We start from the raw sequence: 23982 nt of genomic DNA, 5'->3' as shown, positions 1-23982 counted from the left end.
GACAACAAAGTTGCTGAGGTCCTCATAGCGGAGAGACATGGGCACTTCTGGAGAGAGATTCTTCTCATTCTAGGTGGGATGAGAGACTGAATGACCAACTCTGTGAAGGTATAGGTACATGTGAAGAGTCTCTTCCACTTGCTGTATGGCAGAAGATGCCAAATACAGGCATACACTATTTTAAACACACTAGGGTATCCCACCTGGCCTCCAGCAAGGCACAGGTCTTCCGTTAAGTCCTGCATTGTATCTGCCAGTCCCATAAGGGTATCTCAGATACTACAGAGCCTTGCAGATCTGATCAAATTTAGATAACTGATTCATGCCCTAAGTGACCCAAAGTCACACACGGTATCTGTTATGGACCAGAAGGATGTGAGCACAGACCCGAAGCTCAGCCTTTTACATCACAGCCTCCCAAATCATCACCCAAACTCTGATGCTAACTTGCAAAAAGTTCATTGCCCTTTCAGCCCTATTTCCCTATAAAATTTAAAGCCACACAATGACACAACAAAACAGCCCTCACTTGCAGAATATATTCTTTTTCCTCCCCCCGTCATTTTACAAGCTGAAATTCATGTGGTTCCTTTCATCCAGCATGAGTTAAAAAGCCAAGACGGAGACCATAGGCAGAAAAACTTTCCTCCGAGCCCGAAATACTCTGAATTACTCAGCCTGGCACGGGGCCAGGGCGCACTGCGTTAACTCCCTTGTCCCTGAGAAACGCCTCGTTAGCACAGCTATGGGGATGTCATCTTTGGACCCATCCCCTGGCAGTGGCACCCATCTCGGGAGGGTGCCCGTGCTCTCCTGGCTTAGCACCTCCGACAACCGCCTTGCTCCTTAGCAGCAGCCTCCCACAGGGATGAGCTGCCACCACAGCCGTGGGCATGCCGCAGGGATGGGTGCAATAAATACAGTTTTAGCAGACTGCCCCTGCGTGTCGCTACTGATGGTTAAGAGGGGACAAGCCATCCCGGGCCACCAGATGCTCCCAAACAACGGCCGCCTTAAAACCTACTTGCTCCATGATGCTGTAGTCTGCCATCAGCTTCTCTTCCAGGTACCTCGCCATCAGCTCCGAGTCGGGCTGCCCTGCTGAGGTGGAGAAGCCCCAGCAGAGCCACAGCCAAAGGATCATGGTGGAGGATGGAGCACCGGCCGGGTCTCCCTGCCCGGCAGGTGAGAGGAAAGCCCGGCTGCCGGCGGCTGCTGCCTGCGCTGCCGGACGGGCTGCGAGGAGGCTGACAGGAGGCGAGACGACCCCACCCTCTTCTCCTCCTCCTCCTCCTCCCCAGCTCGGGACCGGCCCCTTTTCCACACAGGGCGGCTTCCCAAGCTGCCAGGGGATCCCTCGCAGGGTTTCCATCTTGCAGCTGCTCACCTCAGCCGGGGGTCCCGTGGGCTGCCGGGCATAAACCACCACCATGCTCCTCTCAGCGCTGCCCTCAGCCCCCACCTCGCCTCGTGTGGCAGGGAGTCCCTGAAGTGCTGCCATGTGTCGTTCTGGCACCAGCAGCACCCCAGCCCCGTGGTGGCCCCCGGCAGGAGCTGAGGAGACATTTCCTTCACCTCTCTGGGCGCTGAGGCAAGGCCTAAGATGGCCGCTGGCACACGGTGCCCACCTGAGGGGCTGGTGCCCAGTGCCAGTGGGAGACGGAAGGAGACGCTGGGCTGCCAGGGTGTCTCCTCACGGGGACAGCCATGGCTTATGCCACAGCCTGTATGAAAAAGCGCACTCCCACCCACCCCTTTGGGGCACGCTTCAAGGCTGGGGCTTTACCCAGGAGGGGTAAAACCCACCGGTTTCACCCTCTCTGAAGGGACACCTTCTCCTACTCCCTGGTCTGGAGAGCCCTGTGAAAGCTGCCCCAGGGCCCGCCATCCCAGAGCAGGGCAGGGCTCCCTCCACACCCTCACCTTGGCAGTATCTTCTTAAATCCAGCAGACCCACATTTCCTCTCTTTTTGTTCTTTTTTGGTTTGTTTGGTTGGGGTTGGTTTTTTTTTTTTTTCAGGGCCTAGGTGGTGCACGCACAAACCTGTCAGGATATAAACAACTGTATTTTCCTTTTCCTTTCCAGCTCTGAGTCACCAGGGACAGAAGCTGTTTGGCTTCAGCTCCAGCCCATGGCAGTGACAGTCCAGAGAGTAGCTCAATGTCTCCCCAGCCTTTCTGGGATGTATAAACCCACTCTTGAACCACTGGATTTTCTCCTTCTGGAAGGACACAAGGGTCCCTTCCTGAAAGCATGTGGCCACTAAAAGCATATGTCCTGGGAGCATTATGGCCTCCAGATCTGGCACGTGTAATGGAGGAGCAGAAAGATGCTTGCTCCCCATAGAGAAGGGATGAGGGGAGCTGGAGACAGGGTAAAGAGAAGGGACAGCAAGGTCAACGCCTTTGGAACTCCCCTTTAGCAAATCGGTGGCCCAGGATTGGGCTGTGGCCATACCACGTATGGCATTGCCAGCAGGAGGGAAGGAATCAAAAGCCTGGCCAGCCCCTTTCCCACTGGGACCACTCCACCACTGGCAGGTACAAGAACCTCTGGAGTGGCCACATCCCCGATGGGAGCGCTGCAGGGAATGACAAAAGACTTATGTGGCTGGAGAGGACAAGATGGTGGGAAAGAGCTGGAGGGAGGCTGGGGTGAGATGTTTCAGGCCCCCAGAGGCACCCCAAATGTTGTCAGTGCTGATCTGGTCCCTGCCAAAAGATGGTCAAGGCCTTACTCTCATCTCCTCACCATTTCAAAGGGAGATGGAATCCACAGTCCAGTTGGTGTTCAAGAAAGACTGCAAAGCAATTGTTCAGGCTGAGACCTGTTTTAAGGACACAAAAAAAAAGTGGTTTGAAGTGTTTTTCAGCTGGGTCCAGTTTATTCCAGCTTCTGCATGTCTTGTTCAGCTCCGACAGAGACGAACGAGCACACTCCTGAGCTCCAGATGAGGTGGGGCTGTAGCCTCCTGTGCTCCACTACTGGCATTGGGATGGGCTACTCTTCAACCTTCTCTGTGCATGTTTCACTAACTAAGGGCCACATCTGAATAGAAGTCTTGCAGCTCTCCAGTATATGCTTAGAAATGCTGGAAACTGGCAATTTAAACAATACACATGGGATGATTTTCCTACTGTTTTGGAAAACCTCAGGGAAACCAAGGCACCTGTAAAAGAAAGACAAAACTACACAGCTAACCCTAGAAGTGTCAGTACTGCCTGGACAGGATGGGGAGATGTTTGCTCATTTGAAATAACCATTGGACAATCAGGAGGCATTTGGAGAAACGTCCACATCTCACCGGCTGTCACTCTTTTTCCTCCTGATCAGTATTCAGTTTGTTTCTACAGCCTCTGCTTCTCCCATTGCACAGGTGAGGAGCTGAGGGCCAGAGTAAACCAAAACAGTGGGACAGTGCAAAGAAATTGCAATAAAGCTGGTGAAAGGAGGAGATTCAGACCAAAACAGGACCCTAGAGCAGGTACGGGATAGCCAACGGGCATGAGAGGGTGAGCTGGGAAAATCACTGCTCTTCCCAAAGTGATTAGCAGCAGCCAATTCTGCTCGTGCTCTCCTCAGCAAGGGCACATAAGGACACAGCACGTAGCTAAATAAGACCAAGGTGTGTTTTAACATGGTTGAATGCGGTTTGCTGAATGAACATTAAGCCTGGGGTCTTGATTGCTCACATTATCCCCTCCTCCCCTTCCCTGGAATAAGGTCTCTTGATTGTGAGGGGAACGTGGCAGGTGCTGTTCTGAGGATGCTGTTGGAGTCTGAGATAAGCAATTACTCAGGTGTGTTCACATTAGACATGTTTGATGCTGACTTTTGCCGACTTAGCAAGATGAGCAGCTGTTCTTTGGGTGGGAGCTCAGCAAATTAAATTGCCTGGCAGGCCCACAGCCAGCAGGAGCAGAGACGTGGAAGAGGGGCATGATCTAACAGCTGAGCTTCCACACACATCTCACCTGGAACGGATCACATTATGTCAAGGAATCTCTCTGTGTTGACATACAAACACATGCACTTTGGTGAGGCTCTGCCTTCACACATCTGCAGCCCCCTGTTCTTCCATGCAAGGCTCATGGGTAGGACTAGTCTTCCTCATTTGCACCGTATGAGTTAAATAAACCCCGTAGGGAATGTTGAAGCTAAAGAAAATGTTGGCACCTTTTAGCTCAAGAGCAGGGATTTTCCAGACTGAAGCTGAGGGAACGAGATCAGAGCTGCATTTAGTCAAAACTTAAGTGCCATGGCTGCATGGATGCAGAAATTAAAGATTTATGGTTCTCCGTTCTTCTTGGTAGAAGAATGGGACACCAGACACCCGCTTCATGCAGAGGCACCTACATTAAATGCCCAACTAGAAGTGTCTGAACCAGGAACTAAATCTACCCAAAGCACTAACAAACTCTAGGATTTAGTGGCATTGAAAGCCAGCAATTTGATCAAGAAATTGGCAAGAGTCCTAAAGGGTTACACAGGCATAGACGCAGATAAATGTCGAGAGGTAAAATTAATTACGGTGTAACTTCAGGGAATTACATTGAATATTTTCTTTCAGGTCTTAATCTGATCAATCTCTTCTGAAACATCTGGATAGGACCTGGTGGTCCCCAATTCTGACACTATTTGGGAGGTGCCTGTGTTCCTGAAAGGTCTTTTCTGGGGTCCCCATCACTGCTGATCTCCCCATTGCCATTCGCTGTGTGCACCATGGCCCAGCAGAGCATTTCAGAACTTCAAAATCTGGTATTGTTCTGATTCAGGATGAAAATTTTAAATATGCTTGAATTCTCTGCCAAAGGGACTCAGTGCTGGGGATGTCTGAGTCTTTCTGGGGGGGCTTCTGTGAAGCATGCTTTGAAGAGGTCATCTGGTCAGACAGGCAGGTCGCCGGGTATCTCAAATGGCTCTGTTGAGTGACAGTACAAAGAGATTAAAGTTGAAGCAACAAGAAACCCTGTTTGGTATGTCCACATATACTTTTCCAGAATGACTGGCGTGTAGTGGGGTGAATGTCAGGGTAGTAGACACCCCGTGCAAGTGTGTCACCCTGTTCTTACCTGGATTGCTGGAAATTTTCAGATAAAAAGTTCAGTTTGGGAAGGGGAAACTGGTTATTTCATGAGAGACAGAAATTGTGAGCATTTCTCCCTAGGTGCAAGCCAAAAGAACACAATTTAATTATTCCGAGGAACAAGACTCTGCCCAGCAGTAACTCCAGGTGCTTCAGTGAAGAAAGTGCATGAAAACTTCCTTCCAGAGGAATCCCAACCACAGAGAGAGGACTCATCATGAAACAGCCCAACGGACACATACCACAAAACACCTTACTGAGATCCTGTCCTCATGAAATTCTGGGGAAGTTCACCAAACCTGGTGGCAAATGGTAGGGCTCTGAGCATCCTCAGCACTTGTTCCTCACGTATATTTTCTGTACTTTCTCCTTGAGAAATTTCAGCATTTTGGACTCTTTTGGGCAATATACTTGAGCAGTTCGTGCCATCTAGTGGTCACACTGATTTCCCAATCTTGTTATTTCTACCGAAAAAATTAAGCCTCATTTGGTAGTTATGACACGACTGAAATAAGGGGTTACAAAATTAATGTTTAAATTAAATTCTGTTCTAAAGTGACTTTTTCATCTCTTCGGAGCAGTAGCAATTAGCTTCCCAGTCCAGGGTCCCAAATACCTCCAGAACAGCTATCTTAAGCCTGATGTTTCTGATGAGAAAGAACTGATCACACCGAGCTGGGGCGACATGTGCGAACAGAAATCAGCTTGGACAGAAATTTCAAGCTGTAGTAGACACCATCAACACAGCAAAGACTGGGTGCCCCATGTGTGCTGCTCTTGCAGTCCGGGATAAGCCTTGTCATGTTGATGTTGGACTAGATGACCTTAAAGGTCCCTTCCAACCTAGACAATTCTATGGTTCTGTGATTCTATAGCTCCAACCGCACTCATGGAGGTGTTTCTCCGGTAGAGGACCACAAAGATTAGGGCCCTGGACCATCTCTCTTATGTGGAAAGGCTGAGGGACTTGGGTCTTTTTAGTCTGGAGAAGAGAAGGCTGAGGGGGGATCTGATCAATGCCTAGAAATACTTGAAGGGTGGGTGTCAAGAGGAAGGGGCCAGTCTTTTTTCAGTGGTGCCCACTGACAGGACAAGAGGTAACGGGCACAAACTTGAACATAAGAAGTTCCATCTAAACCTGAGGAAGAACTTCTTTACTTTGAGGGAGGAAGAGCACTGGAAGAGGCTGCCCAGAGAGGTGGTAGAGTCTCCTTCTCTGGAGACATTCAAAACCCGCCTGGACAAGTTCCTGTGCAACTTGCTCTAGGTGGACGTGCTTTGGCAGGGGGGTTGGACTAGATGATCTCCAGAGGTCCCTTCCTACCTCATTCGTATAATTCTATGATTCTGTGATTCTGATTCCTAAGCTAACTTTAGGGGAACTAACTTAAATACTGCTGGGACTACAGGCACATGGCACTGAGCAAAATCCACTGAAGAGGCTGAGTAAACACTGAGTCCAAGATATGTGGTTAGATTGCCAGTCCCTTGAATACATGATTTAAATCCAAGCTGGATGTTTTACGCACCACAGAGCCGTAAGCCAAACTCCTGCTTGAAGCAGAGTGCCTTCTGCTTAATGGTGAGATCCCCCTCTGCTCAAAAAGCCTAGGATGGTGATAACTGCAGAGCAGCTCACTCTGGGAGCTCTCATGTGACAGGTTCAAAAGGCTCATTCTGTGTATGGTTAAGGTGTGGAACTTCTCACAGGATGCTATGAATGCTAAATTTTTATCCACTCTCTTCAGAGGAGATGATAGATTTTTGGAAAATAAATTAACTGCTAAATAACTGGAAACCATCTCCTGATCAGGATGTACCATAACTACAAGTAGTTGGAGACTAGGAGGGTCTTTGGAAAATACCTTAAGTGCTTGCACCAGTTCTTATGTTCTGTCCTAAGCACCTTTGGCAGCTCTTACTCGGCTTACTCTTACTCTTACACTCGGCCTCTGAGTGTAGTTTCAGGTCTCAGCCTGAGAAAAAATCTCTTGAAAAGATGTCTAACAGCAGACTGCAGGAATCTTTTACTGAAACATAGAAGTGTAACATAACATATGATAAGATAACAGAATATAATGAATATAGTATAATCTTGTCTGCTGTTTTGTCACTGGGTTCACATAGTAATTCAGTCTTTTCCACTGAGATTGCTCAGACGTCTACAAAGTTCCTTCCTCCCCGGAGGAGTGGAAGGGGTACCCCAGCTCCTTTTGCCAGAAACCTTCCTCCCTGTTGCTTCGCTGCCTTACTTTATCCAATCTCTTGAGGTACCCAATGAGGCAGGGAGGCCAAAAGAGTTTTGAAAGCATCCAGGAGCTGTACAACATGCTTCTGAAAACATCATCAGATATTTTCCCGTGAATAGCTTTGAAAAACTAGAGCTACCCCACCAGCAGCTCTGATCCTTTCCCAGCCAGAGTGCAAAAAGGGTATTTGTGTGGGTCAGGATCCAGCCCAAAGGTCTCTGCCAACCCCTGTGAGATGGGTGGGTGGGAGGGCCCTTGGAGAAGCACCATGTTGCTGCCACCATCGCTCTGAGAACCAGTCTTCACCTCATTTACTATAAACAAACAAGCTAGGAGTGAGTTCTTGCTTTGATCTTCTGAAGTTATGGGTACTCCAAGGTCTGCGCCCAGCAGGAAATTAGTCAAACATCATGGGAAGCTAGAAAAGCAAGAAGTGAGCCTATCCAAGCCTGAGCTGTTATCGAAGGCTGAGGCGAGTGAAGACACTATTTGGATAACCCTTGCTCAGGCACCACAGCTCAGACTTACGTTGCAAGGCAAATATTTACCTATGGCCTAAACAAAGTCAGCGTTTCAAAACTTTTTTCAAAATACCGCATAACCCTGAGCCGTTTCCTTGAACTTGTCTCAGAGAAGGAAAGATCTTGCGGCTAGTACCTATGCGGGCTGTTCTCGGGAGACAAGCAGGAAGAAAATGAAGCATCTGCTCTGCTTCCTGCTTTTCTTCCTCATTTCTGGAGTAGGAAGCTTTGATCTTGTCATCGACGAAATCCCAGATGTGAGTATTTCCAGGCCAGGGCCTAGGTTTCATCACAGCTGCAGCTGGCTTCAGTGGGAGCAGAATTGGGTCATTGCTTCACAGCTCTGCTTGTATCTCATGAATTCTCTTCTACTTTTAGCTGTAAATGGGATTGTTCCGATAGTTGGGTTTTACCTGCCATTTGTAGCGTTGCCTTTTTAATATTATTAAAGTTGGGATCGTATGGGTGTAATTCCCAGTTTCTTTTCAAGCAGGATTCATATTTTTATCTCAAATTTGCCTTTTCTGGTGGTTTTAACCTTTAAACATTCAAGTGAGCTTCTATGTTCAGACCTTCTGTGTATTTTATATCCCGTTTCCCTGGAATAAGCAGAAACAGAACACCTAGATATCTCTGTGGATGGGATCTCCTGTATGAACCTCTATGAACTTCACCAAAGCTTCATATGGACTCAGGCTTTTGTTAACAGGAATTCAGATATGGAGTTAAGATCCTACTGACCGTCAGCAGAGGGATGAGATATTTTATAGAAGAGCTTGTAATTGCTTAGGATAATAAAATGATGAAAAGAAGTACAGTTATAGCTTTGACTCTGAGGCTGAGTCCGAATTTAAACCCCTGGACTCTGGTGAACTTAGATTCGGGTGCCTACACCCGTTTCCACGTTGCCGTACTGCAATATTTCTGTGAAATCAGCAGGGATGGTCTGAGGCTTTCTTTTCTTTTGCAAAATTAACAAAAAGAATCAGTGAGCAGGGAGATCCTCTTTTTCTGTCTTCTCACAGCACTTTTCATGACACAGTGAGATTTTTATCCTGAGTTTGTAATTCCCAGGAAAAATATTCCAGACCTGTGGTTCTTTCTAACCACAGATGCCATATCAACTTAACATCAATGTGCTTAAGCAATTTCAGTTAATTTTGTGCAAATCTGTGTGTCTATGCTCTCATATAGGTTGGAGAGTAATGAACTTAAAATTCTTTATTGCCATAGATTAAACTCCTAACAAACTTTAGAGTACTGCTGTGGTGTAAGAACCATGTTTCTAATTGAATCAGTGCAGCTTTGCACTGGGAAAAGACCTGATGTTCCTCTGCTGTCAATGGGACAAATTTAATTCTCAGGTATATTAGTATAAAACCAGAGATAATTTCTACTGGCTTGAACAGAAATTCTCTGACCTTGCTGGTTTAAGTGAGATCAGTACCTGAAATGCTGTATTTACCACGGCTGGCCCCATCCTGGTGATAATCTGCCTCTTGCTCTTTATGGGCTTTTCAGTGTGTTAAATATTACTCCTTGTTTCAGAAGGCAAGGTTGTAAAATGATAGTAAAGGTCATGGTCTTATAAGAGTATATAGAGCTAATTGGCCACAGATGGTAACTGAATGTGTGAAGATGCAGGATTTTGGTCTCAAATGGTTTGCACCTTTGCTCCCCATTTGCACCAAGGGGAGCTAAATTCCCTTTGGAACTCTATTAGAGCCTTAATCAATAGTAACTCAAGTGATAAACAGTAAGCCAGCAGCAACACCTCTTTCTTTCTTCCTCTTTCTCCTCTAGGAAGTGGAAAATCTGATTGACCTAGAAATCGATGGATTTCCTTCAAGCTCCAAGACGAGAAATGGCAGGTACCAGGTACAGTACCCAGAAATGCTTCAAAGAAAGTGAAGCAAGAAAATGCCTGGGAACTCTCTCCAGGCAGTCTGGTCCATGCCAGGGGTTGTGAGTGTGCAACCAGGTGGGACCAGCAGGTCCTTATATGCACTGAGACCTCTGTATCTCTTGTTGGGATAAGAACTGCTACTATCCTTCATACAGTACCTAGCGCAACAAGGTTTTGTTCCATATCTGAGCTCCCAAGGACCATAACAGAGATGCTGAGCAATGGAGATCCTTGTCTGTCTAACTTCATGTGTGGGGAAAAATCCCATTGATACTAGTGGGTCTTTTGCATGAGAAAATGGGAAAGGACTTCAGACACTGGCAACGCAGGCTGGAACCCTTCAGTCCTGCAGGAAGTCCATTCATTCCCATTTAACTCAGGTCAAAAGAGTGCAGCACTGTGTCACATGGGTCATGAACTGGTGGAGTCTGAGACCAGGGAAGAACACTCATTTCCAGCATGCTGATGGGTTGCAGATTATTGTCTTCTGTCGGCTTCTGGAACAGAAATATGTAAAACAGCATTGCAGTTTTCTTGTGTTTTACACAGTAGTAATTAAGGATAATAATCATGAAATTTGTTGTTTGAAGGTATTAACTTTCATTACACAATGAAAAAAAGGATGATCAGGGTGGACCTTGTCCTCCACCAAAGCTGCCTTTCTTGACCTTGTTCAGTATAGTGAAAACACAAGATCCTCTTGAGTAAAGCTGGGGTTCACAGCATCTTTGAAGTTAAGCACAGGTGAATGTGATTCCTCTTTATCCTGAGGCTTTTTGAAAGGGGCCTCACACAGAGTGTAAATGTAACTTTTTGACACCTAAAGCCCCCATTACCCTGCCAGAAAAACCGAAGATTTTAGCACAAGTATGAATCAAGCCAGCTCACATTTGCCAGACCAATATTTAAATACTTTAATCATGGTCTAAGCAGAAAACTTCTCTTCTTCGGGGCATCATTTCTTTCCAACATGTCTGCATTGGCGCCATACGTGTATGGTATGCTGCCTCTGTTCCCCAGGTTTTTTGGATACGTAGTGGTAGAGATATATACATGCAGTAATTTGCAATTCTATCAGTGGTTTTGTTATACCTGTTATTCTATCAAAAGAACCTTTGCAACCAGTAGAACTAAGATCTCAGCTATAGGATGAGCTACCCTCACGTTAGTTCTGTCACAATAAAAGATTATTAAATGAGATTAAACTGAACTACGTGAAACATCTTGAGACAGTAGCTCTTGGCCAACAAAAGACCTACAGTTACTTGCTGTTAATCACTAGAGGAAGACTGTCTTCCAAATTATTGGTTTAGCACTATGTTTTTCTACAATGAGCTCACTAGCCCATTGGCAACAAGACGTCAGAACTCCTCTGCAGACCCTAATGATTAGCTCTAAATAGAAAGAATTGTTTTCTATGTCCAGATCAGGTATTCTGGTGAAAAAATATTTGCTCCTGAGTAACTCCAAAAATATTGTGTCTCAGGTATGTGAACAGTCCTCGTGACCGTAGAAACAGAGCGCCCCATGGGCTGGAATGCAGGTAACCTTGTGAACTCCGTGTGATGGAGCACTGCCGTTATCTCTGTTTTGGAGACAGATAACGGAGTTTGTGTCTAGATTGTGCAGTAGGATGTTCTGCAGCACGTCTCCCAGACCTGGTTCCTGATCTCTGGCTGTTCAGAGCCGGATGAGATCAAACCTCTTTCTATGTCTGGTTTCCTCTCCATAAGAACCAGCGCAGGAAGGAAATATGGAAGGAGATAGAGAGGAAGGAATGAGCTGGCTGGAGAGCTTCCAAGCTCCCAGTGTATAAATGCAGCCATAAAGACCAGGATTCATCTTCAGCACTGTGAAGACAAACTCTGTGAAGACTGGGGTTTGAAATAGCTCTTCTTGCACCTCACAGTAAGGGTCGTGATCCCCAGAAGAAGTCTAAGGAAGCTGCAATGAAATTGCAGTGTGTTAAGAACTGCTTAGGAAATGACTCACATGAAAACAAGTAAATTTGTGAGAAGACATCATGCTGGGCATCTGCTTTTCAATCTTTTCCTTAATTTACAGCTTCTTATGATTTTCCATAGGAATTTTCATGCCCCAGTAGAAAATTAATTTCCTTCAAGTGCAGTATAACGTCTCTGAATCTGCTTTCCTTGTTTTACTAAGTCACACCTCAGAAACAGCCTGTGAACTGCAACTGAAAGCAATGGCAAGCTAGGCATCTCACAGGCGGTGTTAAAAACTGCAGTCTCTCGTAATGCATTACCTCTTGTAATGTGTTCCTCCTTTAGACACCACAGCTTCTTCCTCCGCAGACAGGACAGGAGGCATCAGGGCCAGCAGCCCCAGATAATAGCTTGAAGCATTCAATAATTTCTTGATGGTAGACTGCACAGTAATTGCAACATTCATGCACAGTGATTTGAACAAAGATCTTTATGATGATTAGCGGACTTGAACATCTCTCTTACGAGAAAAGGCTGAGGGACTTGGGTCTTTTTAGTCTTTTAGGAGGAGAGATGACTGATGGGGGGATCTTATCAGTGCTTATAAATACTTAAAGGGTAGGTGTCAGGAGGATGGGGCCAGCCTTTTTTCAGTGGTGCCCAGTGACAGGACAAGAGGTAACAGGCACAAACAGGAACACAGGAAATTCCATCTCAACATGACAAAGAACTTCTTTACTTTGAGGGTGGCAGAACACTGGAACAGGCTGCCCAGAGAGGTGGTGGAGTCTCCTTCTCTGGAGACATTCAAAATCCACCTGGATGTGTTCCTGTCCAACCTGCTCTGGGTGGACCTGCTTTGGCAGGGGGGTTGGACTGCATGATCTCCGAAGGTCCCTTCTGACCCCTATCATTCTGTGACTCTGTGATTATGGAGGGCTATGTATCCATAGCCTGCACAGACAGATGTAAGGAGAAAACAGGTCTCGATACCCGAAGATAGGGCCCAGCATCTGTCAAGATCAGAACCTTAAATCGGTTACTGAGTTAGCTATTGTCTTCACCCTGACTAGTGATTTGCTACACGTTAGCTATTGCACAAGGCACTGTTTCTATGCAGTGCAGTCATCAGCAGGTCTGGATGCGGTTTAAAGGCAAGAATCCAGAAATAGCATATTTAATGCGCCACAGAAGTCCCTACAAGGCCCATGTTCTCTGTAACCATGCCAGCGCTCAAACCTGGAGCATGGTTATCTACAGCTCTGTCCTGCTGACCTGTTGGAGTGGCTGCCCACTGCAACCTTTGAGATCCTAGGGGGATGGTTGGCCCACCCCATGGACGATCTCTAACAGCAGCCCTGGGAGTCATTACACGTGCAAGCAATAAGGTCTCCTCTCCATCAGTTCCTCCCCCTTCTCCTCCACCCTCACGAAAACAAGCAGGAAGGAAACGTGGGCATCTTGAATGCTTTAAGCACCATTTGTAAAGTGAGTTGGGAACTCTAAGCTGTTCTGAGAACCAGAAAAGTACCACAATAAAACAAATCCCCTCTGTCCTAAGGTCTTGGCCTTCATCTTTTCAAAACTAAATTTGCTTCAGTTAAGGTTAGTTTAGTCTTATTTTGTATTCATTCTGGTGATGTTTCCTACCCCAAGGATTCATGCAGGGACAACAGTCATTCCTCACGTTCTGGTTTTTCATCAGGTGTGAAGGGTCCAGTTCACTGTACAGGGATGTTTGTGAGGTGTCAGGATGGACTGAGCAAGGGTCAGTCCATCAGGATTTGCAGAGGGTCTATAGAAAGCCATAAACCTCCAGATCCTGAAATCCTACTCGGAATGTTTCAGGTGGAGACTGTGTAACTAGGAAATAAAAACCTGCCTGTTTTTCCTCAGGCAAGCAGAAATCCTGCAGTCTCTCTATCTGTCTTTAGAGAATCTGTAAAATTATCTCATTAAAATGACCTTTCTATGAGATGTATCATCTCTTAAGCAGCCCAAGATTTTCCTAGTAGCAGTATGTTAATTAATTTTAAATAAACTTAGTAACTGTATAGCAAGTCTTGTAAGCACTATGTGACTAAACCTGTTATTGTAAGCACCTTCGGTGATTTTGGGTCCTCTTGGATTCAAGTGCTACTGAAACCTGAGATGAGATTGATGTGTTTTGGTTCATTTTTATAATTTATCCACCAGTATCTGAACTAGTCTCCCTAAGTTCTTGATCATCATCAGTGGAGTTGAAGTTGCCCAGCTGTCAGATGTCATGCAGGACCTACAGGAGCCTCATGACCTCCTGGAGCCCCAGCTGAAGGCTGAGATGATACTCTTGGGCACCACCAGCTGCACTGGGTACCTACTCCTCTAATCAGTATGGTCAGCATGGATTAGGGCAGGACTCATTCAATAAAAGGGGAGTATCTATTTTCAGGTGAAAGGGGTCACTCCATTGACTGAAAAGGGCAAAGTTTGCCTAGTTGTGATGATAACACCAAAGCAGATAGCTTCATTAAATGATCGCATCTCCCCCTAGAACTGGGTGAGCCAAATCCCACCCCAGCGTTCTTCATGCGAGTTTTTTAAGTTTTAGGGAATTAAACAGAATGATTCAAATGGCCACAAGATGTCACCACCTCTTCACAGAAATTTCCAAATGGAAATATTCATACGGCAGGAAAAAAAAACCCCACCATTAATGAACAGTTCAGTTCCAAGTAGTGCATACATAATTAACTTTACATATATATATATAAGTATATAAACATAATATCAACTATGCAAAAGGTTTTTGTATACATACATATTGTATATAATGCAATAATATATATATTCTATAATGTAAATGAAAACAAAATGAGATAAAAAGGTCTCAATTGTGAGGTTTTTCCACTTTTCCTAGAAAAAAAAAAGCCATGGAATTTTTGTGTTAAAAGTTAGGGTTTCTGAGTATGACTTTTTGCCAGCATGTTTTGCTTTCAGGAATAATGTTTTTTGTTCTAGAAGAGAATGCTTTCTATAAAAAATAAAGACAAAGGAAGCAAGCTGTCCTCCTGTTTTTCATAGCCTCTGTCACAGCTGGGATATCACGTGCTCCAATATCCCTTGTATAAATACATAAAATAAGAGAAAAGGAATATGCACAGTCAGCCTGAGATCTCAAACCTACTCCAATCATCTTGGAAAGCAGCTTTTAGATGTTACCACTGTCTGATCCCTGTCTTGAAACATTTACAACCTATGGTCTTAGCTTTGCTGAAATACATTCTCCATATTTCTCTTTTCCAGCGAAGCACATCCGACTGGGGGTATGTTGGAGATCTGGTGAGTTTTTTTCTTCCTCTACGGAAAATAGTACTGAACAAAGTGATCTTCTAGTTAACCATTTTTTGGAAATCAATCCTTTTGTTTGTCCAGTTCCTTGTTTTTACTGCTGATTGAATATTAACCTCTTTTCTTTAAACAGAGCACTGTTTGCACAATACTGTTCATACAACTGCTCTTAGAGAGAGAAGGGTATGGTAAATATGAAGAAATAAGCAACAAAAGTGATTAGACAAAAGCAATATCTTAATATACCATTTTAATACTGTTCTACCATTGCTGTGGTTTAACTATTTGCAAGATTAAGTCAGTAACCAGTGCTTCAGGTCTCTTTTATTTAGGAGCTTTACTGAAAGTATAAGAGCTCTCATCCTCAATATCATAGAATCATCTAGGTTGGAAGGGACCTTCAAGATCATCTAGTCCAACCATCAGTCTAACTCTGATGAAAAAAAACATCACTAAACCATGTCCCTCAGCACTATGTCAACCTGTCTTTTGAACACCTCCAGGGATGGTGCCTCAACCACTTCCCTGGGCAGCCCATTCCAAGGCTTAATAACCCTTTCAGTGTAAAAATTCTTCCTAATAACCAATCTGAACCTCCCCTGGTGCAACTTGAGGCCGTTTCCTCTAGTCCTGTCACCTGTGACTTGGGAGAAGAGACCGACCCCCACCTCTCTACAACCTCCTTTCAGGGAGTTGTAGAGAGCAATAAGGTCCCCCCTCAGCCTTCTTTTCTCCAGGCTGAACAACCCCAGCTCCCTCCACCTCTCCTCATAAGACTTGTGCTCCAGACCCCTCACCACCTTCGTTGCCCTTCTCTGGACCCGCTCCAGCCCCTCAATGTCTTTTTTGTGGTAAGGGACCCAAAACTGGACACAGTGCTCGATCAGCACACAATCCTCAATATAATATTGAGGATTACTGTGTACCCTTCTATGCTGGATTGCACCAAGAGAGTCATTCCAAGGACTGGTTGCACGGTCAAAAGCAAGGAAAACATTCCAGCTTAATAAATTTCCCCTTTCAGCTGTAATGTTATAATGAACTATATTCACATGAGTATCCTGACACGATTGCCAGGTAAAATATGGAGGTGTCTTGAACTTGAGTTCATGTCCCATCCAGCTTCCATATTGTAATGGACAGCAGTAGAAAAAAAGGCACTGAGACTATAAAAGGGGATGATATTGCCCTCTAGGGCAAATTTTCTAGCTATATCCCAAATTTATACAGTACTTTTCTCAATTACAGGTGGAGGATGATGACAAGATAGGTCTTTACAGCTACAAAGTTCAATCCACTATAACGTCACGCTTGGCCAACACAATGATCCAAGCCAAAATGGTGAACAACGCAAAAAGGTCCCAGCACATAGTGTTTGATGTACAAGTCCCCAAAGGAGCTTTTATTGACAACTTCACTATGTAAGTATTGGGCAGGCATCAGCCTTGCGCTCTGACGGGGTTCAATGTGGTGGGAAGGAAGTGTTGGTAACAGCAAAACACCTCATTATTTTCCAGCTTCAGCGTAATTTTAGCAGCCTTTCTCAAAGAAAAAAGGCTCACGTCATCATACTGTCTGTCTGTCCATCCATCTCTTCCTCTCCAGTAATTATTGGGCCATTGGCCAACATCAACAAAATCTGACAAAAGGACAGAAGTCTCAAATAGACTAAGCTCCTACCTGTCTTGTGCAAGTTGGCACCAGATCAAAGAGGATACAGAGAGACCCAAATCGGAGCCCTCATTGAACAGAAAGGAACAAGCCTGGTTCAGTATCCATTCAGAGAGGTAGCAGCCAACTTGCTGGTCAGGAGACATGGTCCTGATCCGTGTTCCAAACCAGCCGTGACATGAGTGACTGCCTGCCCTGCCCGAATGATGGGGAAAGTGTGAAAGCGGTCACGGAGAGCAGGTCCTCCTCAGAGTACGAGAGTGACAGCTACTTGAAATAAAAAAGCTGGTAGGGAAAATGATACAGAGCTACTGGAAACCAGAGTTCATTACTTTGGGGTTAAACAAGAGCCTTATTATTTCATTTCCTACCAGATTAGATTTCACTGGTGTTTTTCTAAAGTGAGGAAACAGTCATTGATTGTAAAGTTGCTTCTTTTGCAAACTGACTGTGCTTCTCTCTCCTAGGGATGTCAATGGTATAACATTTACCAGCAAAATTCGGGAAAAATCCGAAGCCAGAAAAATGTACTCTCAAGCAAAAGCCAAAGGCAAAGCTGCTGGAATAGTGAGGTATAAAGACTTTGGCGTATGGATATTGTACTGAACTTATTCATAGGAGAACTGAGGTGGCCCACTCCACAGGGACATAAACAAAGGGGGGAACCTTGGGAAGGAAAATGGATTTCTTGCTTACAGAACTCTGATATTTAATTGTCAAGGACTTAACTTGGGTTTCTACTTTCAGCTTGATAGAACTATTGTGCTAACAGACTACTGCAGTTCCCTGGTATAGGCCACAGTTAGAATCAAACCCAGCAAATGCATAACTAAACCAAAATGCAAAGCAGCTCTCTTTCTCCTTGTATTTTCTCAAAATAACCCCACAGTTGACTTTTCAGGAGCAATGCCTTGGATATGGAAAACTTCAAAACCGAAGTGAATGTGCCTCCAGGGACAAGGATCCAGTTTGAACTTCACTACCATGAGATGATTCGACGGAAACTGAGCTCCTATGAGCACGTCATCTCTGTGAAGCCAGGACGCTTGGCAAAGCACATGGAGGTAAAGTAGAGCTGATGTGTGTAGGCAGCACCCCACAGGTCCTCACTGAGAAAGCGGCTCAGGTTCCTGTGAGCTCCGCAGCAGGACACTTCATCTACAGCTCCTTCCTTTTACATGGGGCTCAGTACAAACAGCCTCAAGGTCACTGTGTGACCACAGAATGAGACACTTCAAACCAGGAGCTATGTAGCTACATGACTGAGAAGCAAATATGTTTTGCCTCCTCTCATACTAGCACAGTTGGGCACCTCCTGAATCGTGACTGACTCACGTCAGAACCACTTGGGCAAACAAGCTTTGGCCTATATATACCCTTGTGTAAACTTGCCTCAGCTGAAGGAAAATAAACAATATTTGGTATTTATTTAGAACATTGCTTTTCACAATAATCCCAATTTCATGAAATAGTGTCCTATGAGAACGGATGTTCTCTGAATGACGGCCCCTCCACAACTGGCTGCCACAAGATGATTTGTCTTACTCTTACCCTCTTTTTTACACTCATCCAAAGGTATCCTCTGTCATCCATCAACAGACAGAGGATACAGGGCTGGCTGGACATTTCCATTTCACCATTCTCCTATTCCTGTAGCATAAATATCTTCAGTTTTCCATGGTTCCAGCACAAGTTTTATATGAAAGTTTGTTGCTCACATTTCCTTGGTGCAGACTGTGATCTGCTTCAAGCTGTCCAAAGCCCTGAATTAGTCTTACTGAAAAGGGCACCATGTCCTGTCTCCTAGTAGTTTTGCTAACTATTCAGAAATACAACCAGAAAAAGGCCTTGTCTCAGGCTGACAGGATAAAAACTTTATTTTCCAAATCACCTTGGCCATCCAACCGAAAGGGAAAATACTATCTGTCCTGTCAATAGTGTGAGTAGAGAGGAAGAGAACTCATCGTTGAGTGTGAGAACTCATCATCCTTCTGGCCTCCTAACCCAAAGCAACACTCAGGCAGAGTCACTTCATGCTGCATTTGTGCTTTCAGCATTAAAAATGGTATCACCTTTGACTCCTGTCTCACCTTTTGCCCCACAAGGTGGGAGAGAGAGGAAGAATGAGCATTTCCGCCAAACTTTTTTTTTTTTTTTTTGGACACATTTTTTTGTCTTTCCATCATGTTCGACTTTCAGCGTTGCACAGACCACCACCATGAATGAGACTAGCCCTACAGGAGCACTCTCAAGAGCATCCCAATCCCCAGCTGGAGTTTGTCTATGGAGAGTCCATGAGATGCTGGTGCAATATCGGCAGTGCTTCATACTAATGTCCTCCCTTCCCACCTTAGGTGGATGTCCGCATTATTGAGCCACAGGGACTTCGCTATGTGCATGTTCCTAATTCACTCGGAGATCATTTTGATGGAATCACCACCATCTCCAAGGGAGAAAAAAAGGTAAAAGTCACAGACTGGAAATAGCATGAAAACTTCTGTTTTCCCACTTGTTCCTACTCAGTCATGGCATTTTTCATATCTGATGGAAACATGCATAAATATGGAAAAAAATATAGTGTCTTCATTAGTGATACCTGAACGTATGTACAGGATGCTCAAATACTACAGTGACAGCAGAATAGAAACAGTGTGTCGTCCATCCATCTTTGTGCCAAGCTTTTCATTTGTAATTCTGGAAGAGCAATGCACGGGGATTGCTGGTTGTGTAAAAGGTAGGTGATGAATATCAAGTGGAATAACCATTCTGGAATAACTCCACAGTCACAGTTTCAGCTGAGAACATCTCCATAGGGATCTATTTTAGGACAGCTCTTTTCTTTGACATTCTTAGCCTGGGTTTCTCCAGCATAGCTCTTATGTTTACTTAAACCCTCCAACAGTAGAGAAGGTTTTCTAAAGAAACTCTGAGAGGATACAACTCTTCTTACTCTTACACAGACATCTAATACAGGATATGTGAATCAGGCCCCAAAAGTCTGTCTATGCTACTATAATATTATACTGGGCAGTACTGATTATTGATATCCAGGCTCAACTTTGTCTCATTCACCCACATTCCTAGTTAAGCAAATTATTTCAGAGATAGTGTGTGGCTGTATATATTATGTCTTATCTTCTCAGGAAATGTCCAGTTATCTATTCAAAGCAGAGAAATAATGCCATAAAGTCTGCATAACCAATCATGTGACTAATGAAAATCATTCCTAGTACTCAATTTACAGACAAATTACAAGCTCTCGTTTGTTCAGGAAAAAAAATCAATTAAAAAGCTATTTTAAAATAGTTGATAAAATTATTGATAGTTTCAACTAGGAAAATGTTAAATAAGCCAACATATTACTTACAAGAAACAGTTTGCACAGCTCTAATTAAAATATTTCATGCTGTAGATAGGGCCTGATGGGATTCATCCCAGAGTACTGAAGGAACTAGCAGATGTTATGGCAGGACCTCTCTTGATCATCTACCAAAGGTCTTGGGAGTCTGGGGAGGTCCCTGCTGACTGGAAGCAGCCAGTGTCATTCCAATTTACAAAAAGGGTGTGAGGGAAGATCCAGAGAACTATAGACCTGTTAGTCTGACCTCAGTTCCTGGAAAAATTATGGAGAAGATTATACCGGGTACTTAGAAAAGCTTTTAATGAGCAAAGCAGTCATCAAGCACAGTCAATAGAGGTTCACCAAGGGAAAGTCCTGTTTAACTAATTTGATGTCCTTCTGTGCTAAGGTCACCCACCTCGTGGATGAAGGGAAGGTGGTGGAAGTAGTTTTTCTGGATTTTAGCAAGGCTTTTGATACTGTCCCTCACAGCATCCTGATGGACAAGTTGTCCAGCTGTGGGATGAGCAGGTTCACAGTGCGCTGGGTGAAGAACTGGCTGAAGGGGAGGGGGCTCAGAGGGTGGCAGTGAATGGGGCTACATCTGGCTGGTGACCGGTCACCAGTGGTGTTCCTCAGGGCTCAATTCTAGGGCCAGTCCTGTTCAATATAGTTATCAATGATCTGGCTGCAGGAGTTGAAGGCACCATCGATGATACCAAACTGGGGGGTGCTGCTGACTCTCTTGAGAGACAAGAGGCCTTGCAGAGGGATCTAGAGAGAGTGAAGCGTTGGGCTACAATTAATGGGATGAAATTTAACAAGTCGAAATGCAGGATTCTGCACCTAGGGTGGAGTAACATTGAGAACAAGTATAAATTGAGAGAGGAGTGGCTGGAGAGCATCCCTGCAGAAAGGGACCTGGGGGAGCTGGTTGGCAGCAGGCTCTGTATAAGCCAAGAAGGGCAAGCCACATCCTGGGGTGCATCAAACAGAGCATTAACCAGCCGGTCAAAAGAGGGGATTACCCTGCTGTATTCAGTGTTGGTGTGGCCTCACCTTGAAATTTGTGTGCAGTTCTTGGCCACAATTTAAGAAGGATGTGAAGGTCCTTGAATGTTCCAGAGGAGGGCAACAAAGTTGGTGAAAGAGCTGGAAGGAACGCCCTGTGAGAAGTGGGTAAGGACTTTGGGTTTGTCTAGTTCGGAGAAAAGGAGGCTGAGGGGCAACCTTATTGCTCTCTACAGCTTCCTGAGGAGGGGACATGGTGAGAGAGGTGCTGAGCTCTTCTCCCTGGTGTCCAGTGGCAATGGATCAAAGCTGCACCAGGGGAGGTTAGGAAGCATTTCTTTACTGAGAGGTGGTCAAACGCTGGAACAGGCTTCCTAGAAAGGTGGACAATACACCAAGCCTGTCGGTGTTTAAAAGGCAGTTGGACAATGCCCTTAACAACATGCTTTAACTTTTGGTCAGCTGTGAATTGGTCAGGCAGTTGAACTAGATGACTGTTGTAGGTCCCTTCCAACAGAAATAGTCTAGTCCTGTTCTATTCTATTCTATTCTATTCTATTCTATTCTATTCTATTCTATCCTATCCCGTTCCGTTCCACTCTGCTCTCTTCTTTCTGTTCTATCTTATTTGTGTTGCAGTCGCTACTACTGAATCAGCACATCCAGGCAAACCTTAGCGCTGTTTTTCTTTTGAAGTGACAAAGTCCATTTTCCACTTAAACTAAGAGTACAAATAGAGAAAGAAGAAAGGTGTTCAGTGAAATAAAATATTCCATGAGTAGATGAACTCTTTTTGTTTCGATGATCCACCTTTCACGCAACATCTGATTGACCGGTGATCGCTTCTCATTTCAAGGCTCACGTTTCTTTCAAGCCAACGATGGCTCAACAACGAAAATGCCCCACGTGCTCATCCACAGCAGTAGATGGAAATTTTGTGGTGCAATATGATGTGAACAGAGAAACCACAGGTGGAGAATTGGAAGTAAGTGTTGCTGTTTAACTGGGACGAGAGATCCGTAACTACAAGAATTGCTGCCATTAAGCAAACTGTGCTAAACTTCATCCTTCAGGAGAATAAGCATGAGAAAGAGCTCTGTATCCAATTGAAAGAACAGAGAGATTTTAAGTGGGCAGAATGGATTTACTTAATTTATGACTAAGACATAGTCCCACATATAGTCAGGAGCAGACTCCACGAGCCAATGTCTTTTATACCTAGCCACACGCTGGTGATTTAACGTTGAATCAGAGGACAGAGTCATTGGAAGTTGTATCAATATATCACAAGGAGACAACCAGAACATCACTATTTTAATGTTATTATGAAGCAGAGTTACGGGCTTGAATTATTACAGACATAACGGTCTTTTTTAAAATGTTTTTCATTCCTCCCTGTGCTAGTGCGTGGCAGTTGTCTGAGAACCAGGCTCTGCTTTCCTTAATAAAAAGACTACAGAGTATAAATGGTGTAAGGCTACAATAGAGAGATGTGTAGAGCTGAAAGTCAGATTTGGCCCATAAAGAATAATATTTTCTGCTCTGTTACTGTCTTGAGTATTCCGACACCTTCACTATAGCTCAATTCCCTGTGAATTTTTTTATTTCATTTTGCAGATTTTTAATGGCTATTTTATTCACTTCTTTGCTCCGGAAAATCTTGATCCTCTGCCCAAAAACATTTTATTTGTTATAGACGTCAGTGGCTCGATGTGGGGACTGAAAATGAAACAAGTAAGTGTTTGACCTCTATTGCAAAATGAACCTCCTGCCAACTTTTCCCATGTGCCTTCCTGTACAATTCTGTAGCAGACTGGAACTCAAAGTTGCCAGCTATGTCGCTTTACTCCATCAAAAGTCTCACTGAATTTGGAGAATATTTGATGCATCAAAGTCTTCAGGGTTTTACCCTCTATTTGTAATGCTCCTTCCATGTTGTAAGGAAGAGGTGATGCCATCAGAATATTTATTTTAGCGTTAAATTAAAATGTTAATTGACAGATCACAAAACATTTTGCAAAGGCTCTTTCTCTAATCTCCTCTACTGAATCCTGGGAAAGTCTCAGTGGGGATACTACCTCCCTGCTTTCAAAAAGTTGTAGACAAATTATTGACAGTCCCCTGAAGAGCAGTGAGAATTGTTTAGACAAAATAAACCATGGGAGGCAGGGGCGGAGGGGAGGAATGCAAAAATAAGATGTTTTATTCTGCAAAAGCAAAGACTTGGAGAGACATAATCAGCCTCCAAATATGCGAACAAATGTTCTAAAAGGGAAAGTCATCAGCTCACATTCATTTACCCCCCAGGATAGAATAAGATGGAATCGGATGGATTTACAGCAGGAGAGATTTGTATTAGATATCAGGAAAAGCGCCGAGAGGGGAGCTCAGGAGATTGTATATCATGTGTCACTCAGGGTTTTAAGAACTGACTAGACAAACATTACTCGGCGATGATCTAGGTATATTTGAGTTTGCTTCAGAGCACAATGCTAAAGCTTGGCAGATTGCTTCCTTGGGGAAATCAGTGCTGCAAAACTGGGATACAGGCTAATTGTCACTTGTTTAAATCACACATCTTCAGTCGGATGTTACCCAGCCCGAAATGACAGCATTGCAGACAGAGCTAAGGCTTCTGAGCTGGTAGGAGCGATTCCTCTCTCCTGAACCACAACTTCTCACAAACTGCTGCTCTCTCTCACCTCACTCTGTGTTAGCAGGAGTTAAACGAGGATGAGTTGAGTCACATGGGTTTGTTCTTGCTAATTGCATTTTTTCTGTGTTTCTTTGGAGAAAAGTTCAACTTCATGCAAGAAGTGCAAAAAAAGAGAGATTTGGGTAGCAGGTGCTATTTCGGATTCCAGCACTCATTTTCTTATTCATCACAGGCATCCGTGTGCTTGTAGACACAAGTAAGGAAG

At 44.5% G+C, this 23982-nt stretch overlaps 2 protein-coding genes across 3 annotated transcripts in view; one reads left to right on the top strand and one right to left on the bottom strand.

Annotated features, from left to right (window-relative positions):
* ITIH5 (inter-alpha-trypsin inhibitor heavy chain 5) overlaps nt 1-1326 on the bottom strand; it is a 53880-nt gene extending 52554 nt beyond the window's left edge. Inside the window, exon 1 of one of the 2 annotated variants that reach the window (XM_074168174.1) lies at nt 1025-1326. In XM_074168174.1, coding sequence (XP_074024275.1) covers nt 1025-1144 — 120 coding nt within the window. In that variant the 5' untranslated portion in view covers nt 1145-1326. The remainder of the gene's footprint in view (nt 1-1024) is intronic. The other variant, XM_074168173.1, reaches the window with a different exon arrangement.
* Nucleotides 1327-8030: 6704 nt separating this feature from the next.
* The window catches only part of ITIH2 (inter-alpha-trypsin inhibitor heavy chain 2), a 31228-nt gene continuing 15276 nt past the window's right edge, over nt 8031-23982 (top strand). The window contains exons 1-9 of the mRNA XM_074167920.1: nt 8031-8114; nt 9661-9735; nt 14995-15030; nt 16288-16460; nt 17178-17282; nt 17612-17774; nt 19065-19172; nt 21918-22046; nt 22679-22795. Coding sequence (XP_074024021.1) covers nt 8031-8114; nt 9661-9735; nt 14995-15030; nt 16288-16460; nt 17178-17282; nt 17612-17774; nt 19065-19172; nt 21918-22046; nt 22679-22795 — 990 coding nt within the window. The remainder of the gene's footprint in view (nt 8115-9660; nt 9736-14994; nt 15031-16287; nt 16461-17177; nt 17283-17611; nt 17775-19064; nt 19173-21917; nt 22047-22678; nt 22796-23982) is intronic.

This window comes from Numenius arquata, chromosome 2 (assembly GCF_964106895.1).
Source record: "Numenius arquata chromosome 2, bNumArq3.hap1.1, whole genome shotgun sequence".
Lineage (NCBI taxonomy): Eukaryota > Metazoa > Chordata > Aves > Charadriiformes > Scolopacidae > Numenius > Numenius arquata.
This window is presented reverse-complemented; position numbering and strand designations above follow the sequence as displayed.